The 19,349-nt window shown below is 40.3% G+C and overlaps 1 protein-coding gene across 1 annotated transcript in view; it reads left to right on the top strand.

The window, feature by feature from the left end:
- Nucleotides 1-8,091: 8,091 nt before the first annotated feature.
- The window catches only part of LOC115186574 (zinc finger protein 271-like), a gene marked incomplete at both ends in the record, with an annotated part of 30,283 nt that continues 19,025 nt past the window's right edge, over nucleotides 8,092-19,349 (top strand). Inside the window, one exon of the mRNA XM_029746165.1 lies at nucleotides 8,092-8,747. Coding sequence (XP_029602025.1) covers nucleotides 8,092-8,747 — 656 coding nt within the window. The remainder of the gene's footprint in view (nucleotides 8,748-19,349) is intronic.

The following is a 19,349-nucleotide window of genomic DNA, read 5'->3' as shown; positions in this document are numbered from 1 at the left end:
TGTAACCAGGTAGACTAGTCCTACTTCTATATGTGTAACCAGGTAGACTAGTCCTACTTCTATATGGGTAACCAGGTAGACTAGTCCTACTTCTATATGTGTAACCAGGTAGACTAGTCCTACTTCTATATGTGTAACCAGGTAGACTAGTCCTACTTCTATATGTGTAACCAGGTAGACTAGTCCTACTTCTATATGTGTAACCAGGTAGACTAGTCCTACTTCTATATGTGTAACCAGGTAGACTAGTCCTACTTCTATATGTGTAACCAGCTAGACTAGTCCTACTTCTATATGTGTAACCAGGTAGACTAGTCCTACTTCTATATGTGTAACCAGGTAGACTCGTCCTACTTCTATATGTGTAACCAGGTAGACTAGTCCTACTTCTATATGTGTAACCAGGTAGACTAGTCCTACTTCTATATGTGTAACCAGGTAGACTAGTCCTACTTCTATATGGGTAACCAGGTAGACTAGTCTTACTTCTATATGTGTAACCAGGTAGACTAGTCCTACTTCTATATGGGTAACCAGGTAGACTAGTCCTACTTCTATATGTGTAACCAGGTAGGCTAGTCCTACTTCTATATGGGTAACCAGGTAGACTAGTCCTACCTCTATATGTGTAACCAGGTAGACTAGTCCTACTTCTATATGGGTAACCAGGTAGACTAGTCCTACTTCTATATGGGTAACCAGGTAGACTAGTCCTACTTCTATATGGGTAACCAGGTAGACTAGTCCTACTTCTATATGTGTAACCAGGTAGGCTAGTCCTACTTCTAGGTAGACTAGTCCTACTTCTATATGGGTAACCAGGTAGACTAGTCCTACTTCTATATGTGTAACCAGGTAGACTAGTCCTACTTCTATATGGGTAACCAGGTAGACTAGTCCTACTTCTATATGTGTAACCAGGTAGACTAGTCCTACTTCTATATGTGTAACCAGGTAGACTAGTCCTACTTCTATATGGGTAATCGGGTAGACTAGTCCTACTTCTATATGTGTAACCAGGTAGACTAGTCCTACTTCTATATGTGTAACCAGGTAGACTAGTCCTACTTCTATATGTGTAACCAGGTAGACTAGTCCTACTTCTATATGTGTAACCAGGTAGACTAGTCCTACTTCTATATGGGTAACCAGGTAGACTAGTCCTACTTCTATATGTGTAACCAGGTAGACTAGTCCTACATCTATATGTGTAACCAGGTAGACTAGTCCTACTTCTATATGGGTAACCAGGTAGACTAGTCCTACTTCTATATGTGTAACCAGGTAGACTAGTCCTACTTCTAGATGTGTAACCAGGTAGACTAGTGCTACTTCTAGATGTGTAACCAGGTAGACTAGTCCTACTTCTATATGGGTAACCAGGTAGACTAGTCCTACTTCTATATGGGTAACCAGGTAGACTAGTCCTACTTCTATATGGGTAACCAGGTAGACTAGTCCTACTTCTATATGGGTAACCAGGTAGACTAGTCCTACTTCTATATGGGTAACCAGGTAGACTAGTCCTACTTCTATATGGGTAACCAGGTAGACTAGTCCTACTTCTATATGTGTAACCAGGTGTGCGTCTTTACTCAACATCGACAGGAGTGTTTCAAACAAAAGACAATTAATAAATTGACAACAATCTTGCGGGGTCAGGTCTGGGTGGTCTGCCAGGGGCCGTTTCATTTAGGGGCCGTTTGGGTCAGTTGGGGAAGGATTGTATTTTCCCATAGTATGTTGTACCGAAGTTGACCGACTGAAAGGGAGTGTAACTTTATGACTATAATTACTGTTCCCTGAAGGAGGGAAACGAGGTACAACACCTTCCTGGGTCGGTGAAGAGCGGTATTACATTTAAGGAATAAATCCAAGCCTCACTCTCATCACCTGTGGAAGGCGGGGCTTCCAGCGAGGCGTGGATTTGATAGTATGTTGTACCTAGTTTCCCTCCTGTTTCATATATTCCTGTTCACTGAACCCTATGATCACTTGGCTACATAGCTGATGCCTGCTGGACTGTTCATTAATCACGGTACTCCATTTTGTTTGTTTTGGTTATCTGTCGGCCCCAGCCTCAAATTCAGGCCCTGTGTGTATTTAACTGACCCTCTCTGCCCATTCATCGACATTTTACCAGTTGTTGTTGTCTTAGCTGATGAACTGTTGTTGTCTTACCTGTTATTGTCTTTGCTAGCTATCCCAATCAACACCTGTGATTGCTTTATGCCTCGCTTTATGTCTCTCTAATGTCAATATGCCTTGTATACTGTTGTTTAGGGTAGTTATCATTGTTTTATTTTACTGCAGAGCCCCTAGTCCCACTCAGCATGCCTCAGAGAACTCTTTTGTCCCACCTCCCACACATGCGGTGACCTCACCATGCATAACTAGTGCCTCCAAAGATGCAACCTCTTTTATCACTCAATGTTTAGGTTTACCTCCACTGTACCCGCACCCTACCATACCCCTGTCTGTACGTTATCCCTTGAATCTATCCTACCACCCCCAGAATTCTGCTCCTTTTATTCTCTGTTCACAACGCACTAGATGACCAGTTCTGATAGCCTTTAACCGTACCCTCATCCTACTCCTCTGTTCCTCGGGTGATGTAGAGGTTAACCCAGGCCCTGCACCGCTCCCATTCCCCAGGTTCTGATAGCCTTTAGCCAAACCCTCATCCTACTCCTCTGTTCCTTGGCTAATGTAGAGGTTAACCCAGGCCCTGTGTCCCCAGGCGCTCTCATTTGTTGACTTCTGTAACCGTAAAAGCCTTGGTTTCATGCATGTTAACATCAGAAGCCTCCTCCCTAAGTTTGTTTTACTCACTGCTTCAGCACACTCCGCCAACCTTGATGTCTTTGCCGTGTCTGAATCCTGGCTTTGGTAGGCCACCAAAAATTCTGAAATTTCCAACTACAACATTTTCAGTCAAGATAGAACTGCCAAAGGGGGAGGAGTTACAATCTACTGCAGAGATAGCCTGCATAGTTCTGTCATACTTTCCAGGTCTATGCCCAAACAGTTCGAGCTTCTAATTTAAAAAAATCATCTCTCCAGAAATGTCTCTCACTATTGCCGCCTGTTACAGCCCCCCCCCCCCCCCAGCTCCCAGCTGTGCCCTGGACACCATAGATGGGGGGCAATCAATTCATATATCTTCAGAGTTCATTCTGTTAGGTGACCTAAACTGGGATATGCTTAACACCCCGGCCGTTCTACAATCCAAGCTAGATGCCCTCAAATTATCAAGGAACCCACCAGGTACAACCCTAAATCCGTAAACATGGGCACCCTCATAGATATTATCCTGACCAACTTGCCCTCCAAATACACCTCTGCTGTTTTCAATCAGGATCTCAGCGATCACTGCCTCATTGCCTGCATCCGTTATGGGTCCGCGGTCAAACTACCACCCCTCATCACTGTCAAATGCTCCCTAAAACACTTCTGCAAGCAGGCCTTTCTAATCGACCTGGCCTGGGTCTCCTGGAAGGATATTGACCTCATCCCGTCAGTAGAGGATGCCTGGTTGTTCTGTAATTATAATTTCCTCACCACCTTAAATAAGCATGACCCTTTCAAAAAATGTAGAACTAAGAACAGATAAAGCCCTTGGTTCACTCCAGACCTGACTGCCCTCGACCAGCACAAAAATATCCTGTGGCGTACTGCACTAACAGCTCCCCACCCCCCAAGCAGCTTCTCCTTCACCCAAATCCAGATAGCTGATGTTCTGAAAGAGTTGCAAAACTTGGACCCGTACAAATCAGCTGGGCTTGACAATCTGGACCCTCTCTTTCTAAAATTATCCGCCGCCATTGTGGCATCCCCTATTACTAGTCTGTTCAACCTCTCTTTCGTATCTTCCGAGATTCCTAAAGATTGGAACGCTTCCGCGGTCATCCCCCTTTTCAAAGGGGGTGACACTCTAGAAACAAACTGTAACAGACCTATATCCATCCTGCCCTGCCTTTCTAAAGTATTCGAAAGTCAAGTTAACAAACAGGTCACTGACCATTTTTTGAATCCCACTGTACCTTCTCCGCTGTGCAATCTGGTTTCCGAGCTGGTCACGGGTGCACCTCAGCCACGCTCAAGGTACTAAACGTATCATAACCGCCATCAATAAATGACAGTACTGTGCAGCCGTCTTAATCAACCTGGCCAAGGCTTTCGACTCTGTCAATCACCATATTCTTATTGGAAGACTCAATAGCCTTGGTTTCTCAAATGACTGACTCGCCTGGTTCACCAACTACTTCTTAGATAGAGTTCAATGTGTCAAATCGGAGGGCCTGTTGTCCGGACCTCTGGCAGTCTCTTTGGAGCTACCACAGGGTTAAATTCTCGGACTGACTCTGACCTCTGAAAATACTAAAGATGTTGCTCTTGCTGCGGGTGATTCCTTGATCCACTTCTATGCAGACGACACAATCCTGTATACATCTGGCCCTTCTTTGGACACTGTGTTAACAAACCTCCAAACGAGCTTCAATGCCATACAACACTCCATCCGTGGCCTTCAACTGCTCTTAAACGCTAGTATAAGTAAATGTATGCTCTTCAACCGATCGCTGCCCGCACCCGCCCGTCCAGCATCACTACTCTGGACGGTACTGACTTAGAATATGTGGACAACTATAAATACCTAGGTATCTGGTTAGACTGAACTCTCCTTCCAGACTCACATTAAACATCTCCAATCCAAAATTACATCTAGAATCGGCTTCCTATTTCACAAACAAAGCCTCCTTCACTCACGCTGCCAAACACCCTCGTAAAACTGACTATCCTACCGATCCTTGACTTCGGCGATGTCATTTTCAAAATAGCCTGCAACACTCTACTCATCAAACTGGATGCAGTCTATCACAGTGCCATCCGTTTTGTCACCAAAGCCCCATATACCACCCACCACTGCGACCTGTATGCTCTCGTCGGCTGGCCCTCGCTACATATTCGTCGCCAAACCCACTGGCTCCAGGTCATCTAAGTCTTTGCTAGGCCGCCTTCACTCAGCTCACTAGTCACCATAGCAACACCCACACACAGCACGCGCTCCAGGAGGTATATCTCACTGGTCATCCCCAAAGCCAACACCTACATTGGCCGCCTTTCCTTCCAGTTCTCTGCTGCCAATCACTGGAACGAATTGCAAAATCGCTGAAGTTGGAGACTTATATCTCCCTCACTAACTTTAAGCATCAGCTATCTGAGCAGCTTACCAATTGCTGCAGCTGTACACAGCCCATCTGTAAATAGCCCATCCAACTGCCTACCTCATCCACATGTTTTTATTTACTTTTCTTGCTCACACCAGCATTTCTAACTATGTGTTTCTAACTATGTGTCGCACTGCTTTGCTTTATCTTGGCCAGGTCGCAGTTGTAAATGAGAACTTGTTCTCAACTGGCCGCCTGGTTAGATAAAGGTGAATAATAGTCACATGTTCAACTATCATTTGCTGATCCAGGAAATCATTTTCTGAATGCCAGTCAAATGACAAACATCACGACATTTGTGAGGTTTGGGTACTACAGTAGGTCTATGTTATTGTTAGGTGAAGTTATGGGCCAATTTGGCAAACACTTAGTGTACAATCCCCTCATTGTCAGGCTGATGGAAAAGCTAGCCAAAGAACATTTTACTGTTTGAAGTGTTTTTTAAGTATAAAGCGGTTGATTTGCGATGATGACACAACCATTATATTAAGCAGGACATTCAAACGAGCCTTACAATTATAATCCAAAGTAGTGTGAAATGAACTCATAAGCAACCTGGAAATGGAGGTTACTCCCCTGAGTTTTCCCCCATTCACATTCAGAATACATTGTGAAAAACTAAAATCTTTGCTCACCATTTTTGCTCCAGCCAGATATAGTACATCCATAACTAGTGGTTTCCTCATTAGCAGATATACTACATCCATAACTAGTGGTTTCCTCATTACCAGATATACTACATCCATAACTAGCGGTTTCCTCATTACCAGATATACTACATCCATAACTAGTGGTTTCCTCATTACCAGATATACTACATCCATAACTAGTGGTTTCCTCATTACCAGATATACTACATCCATAACTAGTGGTTTCCTCATTACCAGATATACTACATCCATAACTAGTGGTTTCCTCATTACTAGATATACTACATCCATAACTAGTGGTTTCCTCATTAGCAGATATACTACATCCATAACTAGTGGTTTCCTCATTACCAGAAATACTACATCCATAACTAGTGGTTTCCTCATTACCAGATATACTACATCCATAACTAGTGGTTTCCTCATTACCAGATATACTACATCCATAACTAGTGGTTTCCTCATTACCAGATATACTACATCCATAACTAGTGGTTTCCTCATTAGCAGATATACTACATCCATAACTAGTGGTTTCCTCATTAGCAGATATACTACATCCATAACTAGTGGTTTCCTCATTACCAGATATACTACATCCATAACTAGTGGTTTCCTCATTACCAGATATACTACATCCATAACTAGTGGTTTCCTCATTACCAGATATACTACATCCATAACTAGTGGTTTCCTCATTACCAGATATACTACATCCATAACTAGTGGTTTCCTCATCACCAGATATACTACATCCATAACTAGTGGTTTCCTCATTACCAGATATACTACATCCATAACTAGTGGTTTCCTCATTACCAGATATACTACATCCATAACTCGTGGTTTCCTCATTACCAGATATACTACATCCATAACTAGTGGTTTCCTCATTACCAGATATAATACATTCATAACTAGTGGTTTCCTCATTACCAGATATACTACATCCATAACTAGTGGTTTCCTCATTACCAGATATACTACATCCATAACTAGTGGTTTCCTCATTACCAGATATTCTACATCCATAACTAGTGGTTTCCTCATTACCAGATATACTACATCCATAACTAGTGGTTTCCTCATTACCAGATATACTACATCCATAACTAGTGGTTTCCTCATTACCAGATATACTACATCCATAACTAGTGGTTTCCTCATTACCAGATATACTACATCCATAACTAGTGGTTTCCTCATTACCAGATATTCTACATCCATAACTAGTGGTTTCCTCATTACCAGATATACTACATCCATAACTAGTGGTTTCCTCATTACCAGATATACTACATCCATAACTAGTGGTTTCCTCATTAGCAGATATACTACATCCATAACTAGTGGTTTCCTCATTACCAGATATACTACATCCATAACTAGTGGTTTCCTCATTACCAGATATACTACATCCATAACTAGTGGTTTCCTCATTACCAGATATACTACATCCATAACTAGTGGTTTCCTCATTACCAGATATACTACATCCATAACTATCGGTTTCCTCATCACCAGATATACTACATCCATAACTAGTGGTTTCCTCATTACCAGATATACTACATCCATAACTAGTGGTTTCCTCATTACCAGATATACTACATCCATAACTAGTGGTTTCCTCATTAGCAGATATACTACATCCATAACTAGTGGTTTCCTCATTACCAGATATACTACATCCATAACTAGTGGTTTCCTCATTACCAGATATACTACATCCATAACTAGTGGTTTCCTCATTAGCAGGGAGGAGTTTCTGCAACCATATTGTGTGTGCTTTGCCCTCGTGCTGCAATTTTAGCAAATACAGATAAAGGCCTTTATTGGAGACCAAAAGTCGTCTGGCACACTGCTTAGGATTTTAACAACTTGAATAACTTATTTCTAGCCTACATTCATCGATGTTACTTCTGTGAAAACAAGACTAAATCTGACTATTGTTGCTATCTTGACTGTCTTAATTTTCAAATTTAACAGACGTCAATTGTTGTACAGCTTCATTGGTATGCTCTGGGCATCACCCTTTACCTCAAATAAACAGTGGATTTCTGCTGTTGTGGGCCTTTAACCATCTGTCTGACTTTGTTGTTCACACAGGAGAGAGACGGGACTATCGTGGATCCTCTGGGGAGCCTCAACAACATCATGATGCTGAAGAGGCAGAGAAGAGTCTCTCCAGATCAGAACTACTCAAGAAACACCAGCAGAGACCCACAGGGAAGAAATCTCACTGCTGCTCTGACTGTGGGAAAAGATTCAACTCTTCATCAAACCTTAAAATACATCAAAGAATTCACACAGGAGAGAAACCTTACGGCTGTGATCAATGTGGGAAAAGTTTTACTACATCTAGCTATCTAACAATACACCAGAGAACACACACAGGAGAGAAACCTTACGGCTGTGATCAATGTGGGAAGAGATTTATTCTGCTACAAACCCTGAAATCACACCAGAGAATACACACTGGAGAGAAACCTTATGGCTGTAATCAATGTGGGAAGAGTTTTACTCAGCTAAGCAACCTGATAGTACACCAGCGGGGACACACAGGAGAGAAACCTTATAGCTGTGATCAATGTGGGAAGAGTTTTACTTCATCTAGCTGTCTAACTATACACCAGAGAACACACACAGGAGAGAAACCTTATGGCTGTGATCAATGTGGGAAGAGTTTTATTGACCTACAAACCCTGAAATCACACCAGAGAATACACACTGGAGAGAAACCTTTTAGCTGTGATCAATGTGGGAAGAGTTTTACTACATCTAGCTGTCTAACTATTCACCAGAGAACACACACAGGAGAGAAACCTCATGGCTGTGATCAATGTGGGAAGAGATACTCTGATAAAAGATCTCTGATTAAACATCAGAAAATACATGAAGGAGTTATTTCATGATATCGATTAAATAATGTCAGAATGTAGAATGTTTTAACATTGTAGAATGAGTATTTGAATGATGTCACAATGTAGATTGTTTAAACATTGTAGAGTGAGTATTTTAATGATGTCACAATGTAGAACCCTAAACGTTTGTCCCCTGTTCTATTGATTTCAACATGATATGGATATTAGCCTCAGGGGGAAAATCCAGGCTCTGAAATGGAAGATTTACTATTTATAAGAGTACTATTTATGAGATTTAATAAAACTTGAATCAAAATGCAACACTTCAAAATGTTTAGGTTTTCAATATATCGCCAATATATTCCGTGTTGGAGATGAGTTTTATCTCTTATTATCACGTGACTAATACAATTTGATTTGAGTTTATTTTTGGGTTCCTTCCAAGGGGACGAGAGTTCTAGAAGCTAGTGAGTTTTAGGATTCTATATAAAGAAAAAAATAATACGATTGTATATTATTATTTAAATGCGTGTTTTTAATTGTTGACAGCCAGTAGACACCATGTTTATATTGGTGAAGGTGAATCATTGTAGTTGATTATAATGTGAAATGGAAGTTGTTTTCTGTTGGTGGTGAGCAAACTTGTCCATCAAAAATATAGGAAATATTTGTTGTCTTAAGGGGGAAAGGTGTTACAGGCTTTGGTTTTTCCATTTATGTTTTGAGGTTGGACTTTAGCTCTAGCATCTAGCTCGTTAGCACGTCTAGCTCGTTAGCACGTCTAGCTCGTTAGCACGTCTAGCTCCGTTAGCACGTCTAGCTCGTTAGCGCGTCTAGCTCATTAGGGCGTCTAGCTCCGTTAGCTCGTCTAGCTCGTTAGCCCGTCTAGCTCGTTAGCACGTCTAGCTCGTTAGCACGTCTAGCTCGTTAGCACGTCTAGCTCCGTTAGCTCGTCTAGCTCGTTAGCACGTCTAGCTCGTTAGCCCGTCTAGCTCGTTAGCCCGTCTAGCTCGTTAGCACGTAGGACGCACTGATTGGTGTCACCTCGTTAGTCAGTATGTGTTACACCTGTGCTGGCTTGTCCATCTCGTTAGTGGGAAGGTGTTTCACCTGAGCTGGTCCAGGTTCTATTTAAGAGTGTCTGGCCCAGTGCTCCAGTTGTCTTTATACATGTGGAGAGTCAACACCTTTAGTTGCTCCACCTTTTTGGTTTGCTTCCTGTCTTTAAGTTTGGTGTGGGTTTTTCTTTTGTTTTCCTCTTCTTGGGCAGATTTAGTGGGTCTCATGGTGGGTGTATTTTATGTCCCAGTTGTTGTTACTAGTCAACTTCCAGTGGACACTGAGAGCAAAACTGAAACATTGTTATAATACTTTTATTGCATCAAATGGTTGTTTTATGCAACAGAATAGAGGGTTCTTAGAACTATTGTGTCTGTGTTCTACTGAGGATGGGCCTCTGGGAGAAAACACTGACAGGAGATTTACAATGTCTTTTGGGTGATAAAACCTAAAGAGACTGCATTCCAGAACATGAGTTAATGTTTCTGTTCTATATGGTACCAGGGAGAGATGACCTCAGGGCCAGACCCTGGTCTCTACACAGAGTACTGTTTTTACAGCAGATACTGTCTGCTGAGAATTATAAGTATCTTTCATACAAATCTTAACCTTGTGACCCGTTCTATACATCTGTTGTTTGTCATGTAGGTTGAAAGGGGTGCAAAAGACCTTGGTACTTTTGTCTCATGGCTCTCAATGAATCATCTGGGGGTGATTCGTCGACCAGCCATCATTATCATAGAGCACTCAATTGATTCACTTTATATGTGTGTGTGTTGTATTGACCTGCTCCCTTATTATTAAGTGAATAAAGATTTAGTTTAAGTATAACTCTGACTTGTGTGATAAGTTTGTCTCATTTGATATTAAAGAAATTAACAACCACATTTGGCGATGGGAACGTGAATCTTGACTTGGTGACTGACGACCTGGGTAAATGACCTGGCTCCTGACGACCTGGGTAAATGACCTGGCTCCTGATGACCTGGGTAAATGGTGCACGAGGGATCCCTCTAACTTGGGATCTGAGGGAGACCACACTTCGGGAACAGCGCAGATGAACCCACCTTTAATCTGAGTGGATACCACAACTCAAACCTAGTTTTTTTTAAAAGAATGAGGTGAGCAAAACATGCAAGTGCAGGCTCAGAGTGTGTATTCCTGTGTGTGTGTGTGGGGGGGGGGGGGGGGGGGGGGCACCTTGGAGGTGTAATCAGGGCCCAGTCAGTAGGCTAAGTGTGTATTCCTGTGTGGAGGTGTAAACAGGGCCCAGTCAGTAGGCTTAGTGTGTATTCCTGTGTGGAGGTGTAAACAGGGCCCAGTCAGTAGAATCTGAGGCCGAGTCAGCTATCTGTGTGAACTGGATGGAAACTATAATCTGTGTTTACTAGTTAAGACCATGTATGATATAGTATAAGATAGTAAGGTGCACCTGTAATTGTTTTAAACCTGTAATTGTTTTAAACCTGGACCCCATTTTAGACGTATTGAAAGATGTAAATGTATGTGTTGCATTATTCTAGGAACTAACCATGAGATAGAAATGTGAAAATATTCCTGCAGGTTAAAATATTGTTGAAAAACAACTAATTGATTAGGTATGTTTGAGAATAGCATTGTGTGGCTGTGATATGGAAGTTGTGTGAAAGTGATATGAGAGTTGTTTGACTGTGGAAATGAGTCTTAATCTGTCGTCTGGATAGTAACATATAGAAATATTCTTAATCAGATGATTGAAATGTGGATAATAAATAATGATATTTTAGAAAGCAGTGGAAGGTCTATAGTTCCTGGGAGGCTTGATTTTGCCGTGGTCTCTGGGAGGTTAGAGAACCGTTGAGGATCCCATGGTCATTGTCCGGGAAACAAAAGTTTATTTTTTGTTCTGCTGGGAGTAGGTTTGGAGAGCTGCTTCGTAGCTGTGGAGAGTCCTTGAAAAAGCAAATGGAATGGTTGTCGTGACTACCTGAGAATTTCTTACATTTTATATGGATTCTGTGAATATATGAAAATATGATGAATTGTATGTGTGTATAATGATTACTAGAGATTTGATGAAGTAATACTGGGAATATAATTAGATACCATTTAAACAACCCATATGTAGACGAACGTAGGTTTTGAGTTGGTATCTTTAATGGATAATTTGATAAAGATGAGCTTTAAGCGTTATTAAACTGTCTATAAAGTCTGGGCAGTTGTCTCAGAAACTGATGGGAGTGTGTCCAGTTTAGGGTAAGTTGCTCTAACGATGAAACTATAAAACGTCCGGGTACCTTAATTGAAATAAAACAAATCTCCGTACATTTGAGGCCTGAATTCGGGGGGGGGGGGGGGGGGTAGATGAGATAAGTGAGAAGCAGGACAGATCACCGTCCTTAGTTAGTTAGTTAGTTAGTTAACGAAGCTAGCTAGTTCATTATCACAAAAGTGAGAACTGCTCTAGATAAAATAAAACTTACAGTCGTAGCAGAGCCCCAAGTCCCATGGGGACGTCCTCGAGGGCCTGGATGTTCTCCCCATCAAAGGCCAGCGGGATTTCACTCTCATGGTGAAATGGATTTCCACCGATGTGCAGTAAAGGAGTGAAGAGCGGTGAAATCTGTGTCAACAAAAGTAAGAAAATATTAATATACAATTAACAAAGAACATAACAAATGTTCAGCTGTAGTTGTATATAAGCATGTACACCTATGTTTATGAAGAAACAGATGATTGGTGTATAGACATACCTTGTCACGGACATAAAGGCCACTCGGGTCCTCATTGAAGAGGTTGGGCAAGAGCAGAATGGCTGCTGTGGTCTCCAGTCCTAGTAAAGTAAAGAAATGATCTTACTACACTTGCTAATTTTATTACAAAATACATTAGAGAAAGGGAAGGAATAAGAGCTGTTGTTGGCTTTATGGAAACGATATACAATATATGGGAAAGAATATAGTTGAGGAAATAATCCAAACCTAGTTGTGCCTAGTTAGGACATAACGTTAGCTAGCTAGCTAACGGTACTGTACTGTAGCTCATACAACGCCGACGGTCAAACCCGGCTTTCTAATATTTACGTTCATTAACTATAGTAACGTTATGGAAGATATTCACAGAAAACCATCATTGTCTTCGTTATTCATTATTAGTATGTTATATTATTATAATAAATGATTTCGAGACATATTCAGAGCCAAACATCAACCCAACTTAACCTTTTTAACTGTTGTCGCATCCAAACTTGTCACCATCGTTTTCAGTTGTAATTGCGAAGTTCCCGGAAGAAGTCCAGCAACAACGGAGGTTCCTCGATGAACCCACTTTCTAACAAGTTCTTTGAAGAAACTTTAAAAAAATAGTATATGTCATATTAAATATATTACTCTATTGTTATCATATAGAAACACCATGGAATATTGTACATCATTAAATATATTACTCTATTGTTATCATATAGAAACATCATGGGATATTGTACATCATATTAAATATATTACTGTATTGTTATCATATAGAAACATCATGGAATATTGTACATCATATTAAATATATTACTGTATTGTTATCATATAGAAACATCATGGAATATTGTACATCATATTAGCATCAACATATATTATTGTTTCATTCAATTTCACATAATAAGGATATTTCATATTTTCAAGTTCAGAAGTCAGAACCCATCACCTGCTATGTAAGAGACAGAAGAATGCACAATGGTCAATGCTATCTGGGATCCTTGGGACATCTCTACCTCTACCCTAAACCCTAACCTTAACCCCTACCTTAACCATTTTAAATGTTAACTTCAACGGGCTAGGGACGTCCCAAGGATGTATCTCTACCTGGAAATACATGATCTAAGTGATTGATAGTTGGTATTCAGCAGTCATAAAGCCTAATTTACTTTAATGAACTACTAAAATAGTGATTTTGTCAGACAGCATAGACAGCAGCTCTACACTTTATTGACTGACTGATCCATTCATCCTTCCATCCCTCCTCAGCCTTCCTCTCCTCTGAAGACCCAGTGAGGGTGGAGCTCAGTCAGAGAGCTGTTGAGGGACTGGTTAGGAAGAACACTTCTACAGCCAGAGAGGTGAGAGGTCACACATGGTTTAGATGGTAAATATTTATGTCCCCTTAGTGGTTCATCACGTCAGCAAAAGGGAACATGTTCCATCTATGTTTATTTACATTAGTGCAAATTGTCCACTGGTATTGCTGTAATTTCTCACCACTTTTGGCTGTATGAAAGTGAATTTCCCCCCAGGCATACATACATGTTCTTTGTTATTACCCGAGCCACTGCCTGTTCACCCGCTATCATTCAGAAGGCGAGATCAGTACAGGTGCATCAAAGCTGGGACCGAAAGACTGAAAAACAGCTTCTATCTCAAGGCCATCAGACTGTTAAACAGCACAGAGAGACTGCAGCCTACATATAGACTTGACATCATTGGCCACTTTAATAAATGGAACACTAGTCACTTTAATAATGTTTACATATCATTTCTCATCTCATATGTATAAACTGTATCTCAGTCTATGCTGCTCTGACATTGTTTATCCATATATTTATATATTCCTAATTCCATTCCTTACCTTAGATTTGTGTGTATTAGGTATTTGTTGTGAAATTGTTAGATATTAATTGTTAGATATTGCTGCACTGTGGGAACTAGAAGGACAAGCCTTTCGCTACACCTGCAATAACATCTGCTGAACACCTGTATGTGACCAACAACATTTGATTTATTATGAAGGTAATTTGTGTAAAATGTACTTTTCCCCACTCATTCACCCCATCTCTTTACATTGCTTATGCATAATCAGTGGCCTGACTGTGTCCAGACTATGTCAAAGGCCCATCCTGGTAGATCTGAACCTAATGCAGCTTGGAGTGATCAGATGACAGAAGTCACATTTAGATGCCAAGTGTATTTGAGGCCATAGATGCTACATATCTATTACATTGAGTGTTTTATTTAATATGACTAAATGTATTTCTTTCTTTCTGTGTTGCAGGGGCAGTCAAGAAATGGAACAGCAATGCCACAGAACATGACATAACCAGAGCTGTGGGAGACCACCTCAAGCCCCTGGTAGAGCCGGGGGTGGTGTTTACCACTCCACCACGCCTTCAGCAGGCTGGAAAAGTGGGATTGATCTGTTTTTCATACTAAGATGGACCAAGAGTTTGTTGATTGGTCAGTCATTGGGTAAATTTGTTTTACAATGTGTTCAAATAAAATCAAGCTTTATTTATACAGACTTGTCAGACATGGATGCAACACAATGGCTTCACAGGAAAAAACAATGAAAGTAAACATAAATATTTAGTACACAAATACAAGGATAAAAAACAGAAGAATGACAACTAATGAGCATTCTAAGGAACTGCCATTGATTAAAATAACAATATGATGCTATATTCAACCCAAAATATAACTTGTTTTTAGGAGGGGCTCTGAAAGACACTATGGGGGTGTCAGCTCAGGTGAAACACCTTCCCACTAACGAGATGGACAAGCCAGCACAGGTGTAACACATACTGACTAACGAGGTGACACCAATCAATGCGTCCTACGTGCTAACGAGCTAGACGTGCTAACGAGCTAGACGTGCTAACGAGCTAGACGTGCTAACGAGCTAGACGTGCTAACGAGCTAGACGTGCTAACGAGCTAGACGTGCTAACGAGCTAGACGTGCTAACGAGCTAGACGTGCTAACGAGCTAGACGTGCTAAAGTCCAACCTCAAAACATAAATGGAAAAACCAAAGCCTGTAACACCTTCCCCCTTAAGACAACCAATATATCCTATATTTTTGATGGACAAGTTTGCTCACCACCAACAGAAAACAACTTCCATTTCACATTATAATCAACTACAATGCTTCACCTTCACCAATATAAACATGGTGTCTACTGGATGTCAACAATTAAAAACAAGAAAAACACGTATTTCTAAATAATAATATACAATAGGATTATTTGTTTCTCCTTTTTCTTTCTATAGAATCCTAAATCCCACTAGCTTCTAGAACTCTCGTCTTCCTAAAACCCACTAGCTTCTAGAACTCTTTTCTTCCTAAAACTCACTAGCTTCTAGAACTCTCGTCTTCCTAAAACTATCCAGCTTCTAGAACTCTCGTCTTCCTAAAACTCACTAGCTTCTAGAACTCTCGTCCCCTTGGAACGAGCCCAAACAAAACTCATCTGCAATACGGAAAAACATGCAGTCAAAATAAATTGCGATCCATGGTAACTCACTGGCTAAATGCAAAACACAAATCTTTTTGACTGCCCACCCTTGAGACAATCAGCAACCAAGTTGTCCTTACCACAGACATGTCTGATTTCAAGAGGAAACTCCTGCAATATCCGTAGTAACTTTCCACCTCACTGCAGAGCTTCTCTCTCTTTTCAGGGTTCACTAGATAGGCATGTTGTTGGATCGGGGCCCAGTCCCCAATGTCATGCTCTAGTACATTTGGGTTGGCACATCTGAGAATGAACCCTGATATTCTAAAAGCAGGGCAACAATGTCAATATAATTGTACCCAAAAATTGTCAGTCGGTTGCATAATTAATAATTATTACTAAATGTTAAATGAATTGTAAATATGAAATATCAAAACGAAATATACACCCCTTTGTTAATATCTGTTGGCAATAATTAACTTAATGGTGAGGCATGAAATAATAAAAATGTATCTTTTGTCAGGTTGAATGTTTGAAATATGAGGTGATTTGGGTCATGCTTCTTCAGTAGTGGAATAAAGACAATTAGCACTTGAATGTTGTCAGGAAATACTGGAGTGATGTCAGATTGTTAATAAAATTGATTATAGACCAATTTATTATACTGCGTCCATGTGTATAGGCTGCAAGTATGTTGAAATGAAGTTGTTTGAGTATTTTAGCAAAACTACATATTTTGCTAGGCGGGATAGCCCCAATGTCAAAACACAGTTTTAACATGTCCAAATCAATAACCAATATGCAGAAACAGTTTGTGATATATTGAAAACCTAAACATAAAATGTGCAATATACACAAACATCAGCCATAATAATCATATTACTTGTATTTTTTAAACAAGCACCTTATAAACTGACCAAGCACCAGAAACGCTGATGTTTTGACAAGTAGCAATAAATCACTGATATCGATTAGGGGGGAAATCAGGTTGTACGTGCTGTTGAAACTAACAACTAAAATAAACACATGGAAATGGGAGATATATTTCACCTCACTGGTTAGAGGACAACCTGCAGAAGACAGTCAGCTACATTTTGGAGTGATACATTTAAATGTAGGGGTCGCTGAACAAAGGAACACAACACTTATTTGTCATCACTCATCGATATCCTGCTAAAATCATTTGTGCGAGAGGAGGGAGATGAGGTTGCACGTCTTGTTAAAACTAACAGCTCAAACACCACACGGAATCTGGGAATAATGTGTACATCACTGGTTAGAGGACAATTTGTAGAAAACAGATTGCTACATTTTGAAGTGTTGCATTTTGATTCAAATGGGTCACCAACGTGGTAACGTGGTACACAACTCTTTTTTTTGTCACTTTTTGTTAAAACTCATAAATAGTACTCTTCCAATTCAGAGCCTGGATTTTCCCCCTGAGGCTAATATCCATATCATGTTGAAATCAATAGAACAGGGGACAAACGTTCAGGGTTCTACATTGTGACATCATTAAAATACTCCTACTACAATGTTAAACATTCTGTATTGTGACATTAATTAATTGAAATCATGAAACAACTCCTTCATGTATGTATTTTAGAAGCACAAGCATTTCGTTACACTTGCATTAACACCTGCTAACCATGTGTATGTAACAAATAAATTTGATTTGATTTCTAATATTTGATCAGAGATCTTTAAATCAGATTATCTCTGGTCAGAGCTATAAGGTTTATCTACTGTGTGTGTTCTCTGGTGTATAGTCAGATAGCTAGATGTAGTAAAACTCTTCCCACATTGATCACAGCTATAAGGTTTATCTCCTGTGTGTGTTCTCTGGTGTATAGTTAGATAGCTAGATGCAGTAAAACTCTTCCCAAATTGATCACAGCTATAAGGTTTCTCTCCTGTGTGTGTTCTATGGTGTATAGTCAGATAGTTAGATGTAGTAAAACTCTTCCCACATTGATCACAGCTATATGATTTCTCTCCTGTGTGTTTTCTCTGGTGTAGAGTCAGATGGTCAGATGTAGTAAAACTATTCCCACATTGAGTACAGGTAAAAGGTTTCTCTCCTGTGTGGATTCTCTGATGAATTTTAATGCCTGCTGAGGAGGTGAATCTCTTCCCACAGTCAGAGCAGCGGTGAGTTCTCTTCCCTGTGGATCTCTGCAGGTGTTTCTTGAGGTGTTCTAATCTGGAGAGACCCTTCTCTGCCTTGTCAGCATCATGAGGTTGTTGAGGCTCCCCAGAGGATCCACGATAGTCACGTCTCTCTCCTGTGTGAACAACAAAGTCAGACAGATGGAGGCCCACAACGGCGGAAATCCACTGTAAAAGGTGATGCCAACAGCGTAGCCATGATGTTGTACAACAATTGACGTCTGTAATGAATGTAATGATTATTTGACATTTGTCTTAAAATGAGCAAGAACAGTCATATTTTGTCTTGTTCTCACATTAGTAGTAACATCGATGATTGTAGGCTAGAAATAAGTTATTCATGTTGTTGAAACTATAAGCAGTGTGCCAGACGACTTTTGGTCTCCAATATAGGCCCCTTTCTGTGTTTCAACTATAAGGGCGATGCGCACACAATTTGATTGTAGAAACTCCTCCATGCTAATGAGGAAACCACTAGTTATGGATGTAGTATATCTGGTAATGAGGAAACCGCTAGTTATGGATGTAGTATATCTGCTAATGAGGAAACCACTAGTTATGGATGTAGTATATCTGGTAATGAGGAAACCGCTAGTTATGGATGTAGTATATCTGCTAATGAGGAAACCACTAGTTATGGATGTAGTATATCTGGTAATGAGGAAACCACTAGTTATGGATGTAGTATATCTGGTAATGAGGAAACCACTAGTTATGGATGTAGTATATCTGGTAATGAGGAAACCACTAGTTATGGATGTAGTATATCTGCTAATGAGGAAACCACTGGTTATGGATGTAGTATATCTGGTAATGAGGAAACCACTAGTTATGGATGTAGTATATCTGGTAATGAGGAAACCACTAGTTATGGATGTAGTATATCTGGTAATGAGGAAACCACTATTTATGGATGTAGTATATCTGCTAATAAGGAAACCACTAGTTATGGATGTAGTATATCTGCTAATGAGGAAACCACTGGTTATGGATGTAGTATATCTGGTAATGAGGAAACCACTAGTTATGGATGTAGTATATCTGGTAATGAGGAAACCACTAGTTATGGATGTAGTATATCTGGTAATGAGGAAACCACTAGTTATGGATGTAGTATATCTGGTAATGAGGAAACCACTAGTTATGGATGTAGTATATCTGGTAATGAGGAAACCACTAGTTATGGAT

This window comes from Salmo trutta, unplaced genomic scaffold, assembly GCF_901001165.1.
Source record: "Salmo trutta unplaced genomic scaffold, fSalTru1.1, whole genome shotgun sequence".
NCBI lineage: Eukaryota > Metazoa > Chordata > Actinopteri > Salmoniformes > Salmonidae > Salmo > Salmo trutta.
This window is presented reverse-complemented; position numbering and strand designations above follow the sequence as displayed.